The 7,622-nt window shown below is 52.6% G+C and overlaps 3 protein-coding genes across 3 annotated transcripts; 1 reads left to right on the top strand and 2 right to left on the bottom strand.

The window, feature by feature from the left end:
- Positions 1–714: 714 nt before the first annotated feature.
- Positions 715–2,621, top strand: BJY04DRAFT_229678 (inorganic phosphate transporter; the record flags this gene model as incomplete). The annotated part of the gene is made up of 2 exons (XM_073719119.1): positions 715–2,274; positions 2,335–2,621. The coding sequence occupies exons 1-2, from the start codon at positions 780–782 to the stop codon at positions 2,619–2,621; spliced, it is 1,782 nt and encodes a 593-aa protein (XP_073568633.1). The 5' UTR covers positions 715–779.
- An 849-nt stretch (positions 2,622–3,470) lies between these two features.
- BJY04DRAFT_107754 (uncharacterized protein) lies at positions 3,471–4,803 on the bottom strand. The gene has a single exon (XM_073708071.1). It carries the CDS (start codon positions 4,481–4,483, stop codon positions 3,608–3,610), a length of 876 nt encoding a protein of 291 aa, XP_073568634.1. The 5' UTR covers positions 4,484–4,803; the 3' UTR covers positions 3,471–3,607.
- rad14 (DNA repair protein RAD14) lies at positions 4,758–6,337 on the bottom strand. The gene is made up of 3 exons (XM_073708070.1): positions 6,124–6,337; positions 5,492–6,074; positions 4,758–5,447 (listed from the first exon to the last, which is right to left on the bottom strand). Exons 1-3 carry the CDS (start codon positions 6,214–6,216, stop codon positions 5,032–5,034), a joined length of 1,092 nt encoding a protein of 363 aa, XP_073568635.1. The 5' UTR covers positions 6,217–6,337; the 3' UTR covers positions 4,758–5,031.
- Between the last annotated feature and the right edge of the window lie 1,285 nt (positions 6,338–7,622).

Here is a 7,622-nt window from a genome sequence, read left to right on the forward strand (position 1 = left end):
CTAGTGCAACGTTCAGGGGGATATTCCTATCCCATATCCGGGAGACCACCACCCTGGGCACACCATCTCCGACCCGACGTTAGAAGGCAGGGCCGGCAAGCTGACTGGTGAGACGACTCCAATCGAGTCAGGCAAGACAACACGTGCCTCACCAGCTGAAGGAAGTGGCCAAGGACAGATAAGACATTTCCAAGAGGAGTCAAGAGACGTCAAGCGTTGTCAAGCGTTGACAAGAGAAAGTCGAGAGTGAATGAAGGGGAAGTGCTCCACCACGTGCGGGTGTGGGGATGAAGCATTGGCTGCGCCCGCAACGCCTCAAAACCGCCCAAACCGGAACTAACCTCCTGCCCAGACCATCGCCAAGCCGCCAAGATCCATGGCTCAAGCTTGAAGTCAGAGTGCCCATCAAATGGTTGCGTTTTTCGAGGGAACGTGCCGATGTCAGGAAAGCCTAAGCCAGCCGTCTCTGATCGCAATACTCGAGATGTGACATCGCTCCAGCCAATCTGCCCCTCCATCGCCTGCATTCCCTGCGTTTTCCATGCATATTCGAGAACACTGTTCTCTCTTAGCTTCCTCGGGGTCTCCGTTTGCTCGAGTCCTGCTCGTCTGACATCTCGCACGTGCTTGATCCGGTTTGAAGCTCCAGAAGACATAAAAGCCTTCACCCTCCGATCCCAATCTTGACCAGATCGTCCTTCTCAACCCTCTCATCCCTCTCATCCAGAGCCACAAGAGTCACCAGAGTCACAGTCTGCAAGACTATCTCTCCCGTCAAGATGGTGCTCACCGATTACACCTATATCTTCGCCATCGGCACCATGTTTGCTATGCTCGATGCATACAACAACGGTGCCAACGATGTCGCCAACTCCTGGGCCACCAGTGTGTCCTCTCGCTCCATTTCCTATCGACAGGCGATGGTGTTTGGTACCATATTCGAGTTCCTCGGTGCCGTCACTGTCGGTGCTCGTACCGCTGATACCATCAAGAACGGTATTATTCCTCCCGAGGCCTTTGAGGGCAACGCTGGTGTTCAAATGTTAGCCTTTGCTTGTGCTCTTGCTGCTGCTTCCTCGTGGGTTATGTGGTGTACTCGTCACTCCACCCACGTCTCCTCTACCTACTCGCTTGTCTCTGCTATTGCTGGTGTTGGAGTTGCCACTGTTGGTGCTTCGCAAGTGCAGTGGGGCTGGAATAAGGGTTCTGGTCTGGGTGCTATCTTCGCTGGTCTCGGCATGGCTCCTGCCATCTCTGGTTGCTTCGGTGCCATCATCTTCATGCTTATTAAGGTTGTCGTGCACATGCGCAAGAACCCTGTGCCCTGGTCTGTCTGGACTGCTCCCTTTTTCTTCCTTATCGCCGGTACTGTCTGCTGTCTCTCCATCGTCTACAAGGGCTCGCCCAACCTTGGTCTGACCAAGAAGCCCGCCGGCTGGGTTGCTGGTGTGACGCTTGGAACTGGTGGTGCCGTCTGCCTGCTCTCCGTCCTCTTCTTCGTGCCTTTCGCCCACGCCCGCATCATCAAGAAGGACCACACTCTCCAGTGGTGGTCGTTTGTCTACGGACCTCTGCTCTTCAGCCGTCCTGCTCCCGCCGAATCGGAAGCCCCCAACGTCCCCAAGTACGCTGTCATGCAGAGTGATGACGATCTCACCCTTGGCTCCCCTGAGACCTTCACCGAAGAACGCCTCCCTGGCCCCGCCCACGGCAATGAGAAGAGCGCGACCGTCATCGAAGCGCAGCTCGACTACAAGGAGCTCATGGCCCGCGGCCAGGAGCGCTTCCACGCCAAGCTCCGCCGCGGTCGTGGCCCTCTAGCCTGGGGCATGCGCACTCTCCACGACAACCCCATGGGCTCTGGCGAGATCTACGAGCTGCACAACATCAAGCTCATGCTCAAGCGTCTTCCTGCCATGATCACTGTTGGCCTCCTCTACGGTCTCCACTACGATATCCACGCCGCTCAGTCTGGTGTTCACGGCACCCCCGAAGGAGCCCGCATGGAGCGCGTCTACTCGCATGCTGAGAAGTACCCCGATGCCGTCGAATACACCTACTCCTTCGTCCAGATCTTGACTGCCTGTACCGCCTCGTTTGCCCACGGCGCCAACGACATCGGCAACTCCGTCGGCCCCTGGGCTGTTCTGTACTCCTCCTGGAAGACCGGCTCGGCCGGCGAATCCAAGGCTGATGTCCCCGTCTGGCAACTCGCCGTCATGGCCATCATGATCTCCATCGGTCTGATCACCTACGGCTACAACATCATGAAGGGTAAGTCTCCTTAGTATCTCCCTCATCTCCAACTCAACCCAAGCTAACTCCGCAATGCAGTTATGGGCAACAAAATCACCTACCACTCCCCCAGCCGCGGCTGCTCCATGGAGCTCGGCGCCGCCATCACCGTCCTCGTCTTTTCCCAATACAAGCTCCCCGTGTCAACATCCATGTGCATCACAGGCGCGACCATCGGCGTCGGTCTCTGCAACGGAACCCTGAAAGCCGTCAACTGGCAGCGGGTTGGCCTGCTGGGCTTCGGCTGGATCATGACGATTCCGATTGCCGGTACGCTGGCGGGTTGTCTGATGGGGTTGATCCTGAACGCTCCTCACTTTACTTAGACGCGCGTTGGAGGTTGAGGTTGATGTGTGATCTCTCTTCTTTGTATCTTAGTTATCTTATGTTACCTTAATACCCGGGTTGATGGGTTTCGATTTGACTTGTCATACCCATCCAAACCCAGTCAGTCTCAATTCTAGACTCAGTGTCGTCTTGATGTTCGGCATTCATGATATCTAATCATTTGCACTTCTCAGTCGTAATTACTCCGTATATTGTAAGAACAATTCAGGTTATTAGAATGGAAAATCATGAAAAATTTGCATCTTCGACATATCGAATCGCCGAATGTTACTTGAAACATTTAAAAAAAAAAAAAAAAAAATACATTGTTCCAGATCACAGCTTCCACCGCTGGAACAGATACGTGGCCGTCGTAATCCAGTTCTCGAAAGCAGCAGTCCATCGAACTCTACCTATGGATTATCATTCTCTATCCCATGACATTCCATAACTGCCGCAATTCCAAGATACTCGTATCTAGGTTTGCTGCTGTAGTCCGGGACTGAAAAAAATAAGTTTAGTGTTCTGGTTTTGGTGAGCGTCAGCTAGTAAGGAGGACGGAGTACTGACTAGCGGTTGTTGAATCACCTTAATTGATCGATTGCCAGTAGGTGGCAACATATTGCAAATAAATGCAAGATATCAGAATGTGAGCAGAAGAGGGCATCAATCAGAAGGAGAAGAAGCAGACCTAGTAGGTGGCTCGGAGCGATATACGGAAATGCAGGGAATGTAGGCGATGGAGTGGCAGATTGGCTGGAGTGATGTCACTTCTCGAGTATCGCGGTCAGCGACGGCTGGTGAACACGATCGTATGGACTTACGATCAGGTCTAAGAAACTAGATTAGGGTAGATGATGGTCTTCAAGACCAAGAGTTGGATGAAAGCCGCCCGGCATCAGGTACAATGAGTATATGTACAAAAGTAAAAAGCCATAAAGCCTCCAGCGATGATATATTCAAACAAATAAGCCACCCATAAGAATTAGCTTTCACTATTGCTGCTCACCATCTCACTTCGACTACCTCCTTCTGATTGCCCACTATCCCGGCCGCTCCCACTCCCACTCCCACTCCCAGCTTCAGAGGCACAAACGACAACCGGCGCCAGCACCAACTCCACCAACCGATTTAGCACCGCAAACTCTAACTTCAACTTAATGCTATGCGCCACACAGCTAAACGTCATCGCCATGCCGCTCTCGCCCTTGCAAACAGTAACAATCATAAACGCATCCAGCACGACCACGGCGCCTGTTACCAGAATGAGATGCACGAAAACCACCGATGCTGCACGGCCCTTGACCAGCATGATCGGGCGGAGCTGCCGGAATGCCTCGCAGATGTAGATCGCGCAGACGAGGAGTTCGCGCGCTATAGCGGCGAGGATGGCGAAGCGCTCGATGAAGCTGAATGGTCTGGCGAAGCGCATGTTCCCCGCAGAGAAGCCGGCGAGGAGGGTAATGAAAGGAACGAAAATGAGGATTGAGGTGATGATTATCAGCCAAAAGACGAAGCGGAGGATGTGGCGGGATTGGGAGATGAGATGGAGGCGGGAGTAGAGGACTAGGAGCTGCGCAGTTAGAAGACACGGGTAGAGGAATGCGGTTGCGAGACCCGTGAGGAGGAAGGGGCCGATTTTGAAGTAGGAGAGAGTGGTGCTGATCATGAAGCCGGCGAGGGAGAGGGTCGCTGTGAGTATGCTCCAGAAGTACAGGCCGCGGCGGCGTTTGAAGAAGTTGAAAATCCAGAAGAGGAGCTCGATAGCATTATATGCGGCGATGGCGAGGAAGGACACGCTGAGGAGGTAGAGGGCTTCGGCAAGGGGATCTTTAGCGAGGGGGTCTTCGCTTGAGGACATGCTGGGAGCTTCCTGGTAACATCCGGAGTCGGCTCAGGGGTAGAGATGTGAAGATTCGTCGGGGTCGAGGATTTTTGAACGTTCTGTTCGCATAGGGGACGCAAATGCGGCGGCACTCATGTTATGGCTGAAGGAGCGGCAACGAAATGCCGGGTTGGAAAGAGGCCTGGCTCATTTTCGACCTGTTGCGAGCCAACAACCGCATTTATGAGGTCTTTGTCGGCGTCGGCAGCTGCGAAAAGAAGAATACGAACCGGTCGTATCAAAGCGAGGCCAAGACTCGAAGGATGGGCCGGATCTTGAGAGAATTGATAGATGTGATGGATGGTAGGGCTCGAACAAAGAAAGTCAAAGACGCCAACCGCCATCATGCACTAAGCGACCAATGGAAGGTTGAGTGGCTTGATTCCTGTTCAATTCCCACCTGTTGCAGCGTGCGGGATGCATACCGCATTTGGGGAGCTGTCATTGTTGAGGAAGTGAATGACAGCTGCGAGTGAGAGCCGACACTTCACAAACTGGTAGTACGGAATACAGTGCGGCCAACATCAAAACTCCAATTCCTCCACTTCCATCCCACAATCGACACACTTCTTCGTCCCAATTCCCGTCTCAGGGTCTTGGATCGACCGACCCCATTGATGCACATGTCTCCCACCTTTCCCGATTTCGTCGCCAAAGCTTCCTCCCGCGGCACCTTGTCGGTTGCGACGGTACGCTTCGACCCGTGTGCGCTTTTTCAGGTCATTCAATTTCGACTTGAACTTCACTTCTCGCCGTCGCTTCTTCTCGTTCTCGCGCTTCTCAAACTCCGCATCCAGCGCCTCCGGTGATCCCCATTTCTTCGGCGAGAATGCATACTCCTCCACTTGGTATCGCAGATACAACATCATGTTATTCCACGTCGACTTGTGCGGATTCGGTCGTTCGAGGTGCGGTAGTAGTTCGTCGTCGCGTAGTTCAGCTAGAATTGTTAGCACTTTACCAAACAACCGTAGAGCAACTTACGATCCGTCAAGAGATAATCCTCCCGCGCCTCCGTCTTCGTCAGAAGACTGTACTTTTCCGGAAACTTCTCCTTGCACGCATGGCAAATACAGCACCGCAACTCCTCCTCCCACTTCCAATCGATCTCCAACGAACCACACTCGCGACAACTCTTCTGCTCGCTCTTCTCATCCAAAACGCTAATCCCCGGTTCATACGGGCCCACCTTGTCTCGCCTTAACGACTTGACCAGCTGCTGCTGCTCCCACTCCCGCTGCGTCATATTCGCCGGTTTCTCCTCGCCCTTACCCTCCCGCGCATGCAGAGCCCGATTTAACGGATCATCCTCCTCCGTCAAAAACCCACCCTTCGTATCCGTCATCTTACTAAAGTCATACTCGACGAATTTGGTGAAATTGCGGGCAGGCTTGATGGCGTTGAGCGGGCGGTCGGCGGAGGCATTGTTTGCGTCGCGGAGGGTGGCCGGTGTGTCGGATGTGAGGGTGGAGTAGCTTCGTTTGACGCCTTTCGAGGTGGCTGTAGCGGCAGCGCGCTCGGCTTCTCGTTGTTCGCGGATTGCTTTGGCTTTCATGCGGTTAATTTCCTGGCTTGTTAGTTTTGGTGGCGATTGTACTTAAAAGCAGGAAACGTACAATTCGCTTGAGCTGTTCGGGAGAGAGTTGGGTTCGGGAGTTAGAGACTGTTGCGGAGGAAGGGGGAGGGGTAGAAGGTCGGTCGGTCGCCATATTGAAGTTGTTGCTGTATGGCTGGCTCGTAGCGGTAGAGGATAGGTAGGTAGTGGCGAGACTGAGTTGCAGAAGGCTGCCCAGATGACGATGTGCTGCCCTCTCGTTATCGATAGCAGGATCACGTGGCGATATGTTATCAGCCAGACGAAAATAGACTAGTGGCACATGCAAGTGGGCCCTACCTCAAGGTCACTTAGGGCTACCCAGGCAGGTACTAAGTTAGTTATGGGGTCCCGGAATACAAGTTGAAGCAAAGCTATATTTATCATGTCTATTGTTAGCTCTTCCGGAATGAGCAAGCTTAATTGAGTTATGATTAGGTCGCACTCATGCGGACCCAACATCCGTACCGGTGCCTGGACCAGTTCCATTGCCAGTTTTCACTCCATCATCTCCTGCTCAGCAATTTTGCTAATTGGAATGGAGAACTTATTTCTCCGTGGGATTGGACCTAATTGTCGGAAATAGCGGATTGGTTTGACGGTTAAGGTTTTACTTTCGTGGGGTTGACGGAGTTATGACCTCCGTGGGATTATACTCACGAGTGAAGTGTGGCCGGACTATCAGGCCGAACAGTATCTCGGTGGGAATGATTAGCCTTTTGAATTGGGTTTAGAAGACGGTGCTACCGCAGAATGGCCTTATAGCTGTATTTGCTGGAGCTGGATCTCCTGGAGCTTATTCTGACTCAACGATAGACAGGAACAGCCGGCTGAACTAGATCTTCTCTATAAAATTACCTCCCTTGCCCTCCCTGGGCTCTCTTCTCTTTCTCGCTACAACCATTCTCTTCCTGCTGCTCCGACTCACCTAGGTCTACTACTTCTTCTTCTTCTCCTCCTCCTCCCCTGTGCTCTCTTTCTGATTGCATTCTTGTTTCTTGCGTTTCTTTTGTTCTGCAATATGTTGCCATCTACGCCATATTGTTCAATACTTTTCTTTTTTTCTTTACCTCTCCTCCACATACTTCTCTTCTCTCCCTTGACCTTCTTATACTCGCTTCATTTTCCTTGCCTCGGCGGGTGGTTGGGACGGGCATGGGCAGTTCGACCTTTTTCGACTATGGTAAGTAACTGATCTAGTGCCGTCGAGATGAATATTGACTGCAGTATAGATCTCATTGACCAATTCCGACAAGTCACTTTTCTATCCTACTCTCCTCTCCTCTCACACAGCTCCCATGCCTTGGTGGGCGGTCGGGTTGGGCATGGGCTGTCATCCCCCTCTTCATTTCTGGTAAGTCACTGATCTATTCGTACAGATGAGCACTGACTGCCTTGAACAGGCTTTGCTCATCCTTCTTCCCTTCTTCCTTCCTACCTTCCTTCCTACCTTCCTTCCTACCTTCCTTCCTACCTTCCTTCCTACCTTCCTTCCTACCTTCCTTCCTACCTTCCTTCCTA

Source organism: Aspergillus karnatakaensis (assembly GCF_047715665.1).
Source record: "Aspergillus karnatakaensis strain CBS 102800 unplaced genomic scaffold BJY04scaffold_43, whole genome shotgun sequence".
NCBI classification, from domain to species: Eukaryota; Fungi; Ascomycota; class Eurotiomycetes; order Eurotiales; family Aspergillaceae; genus Aspergillus; species Aspergillus karnatakaensis.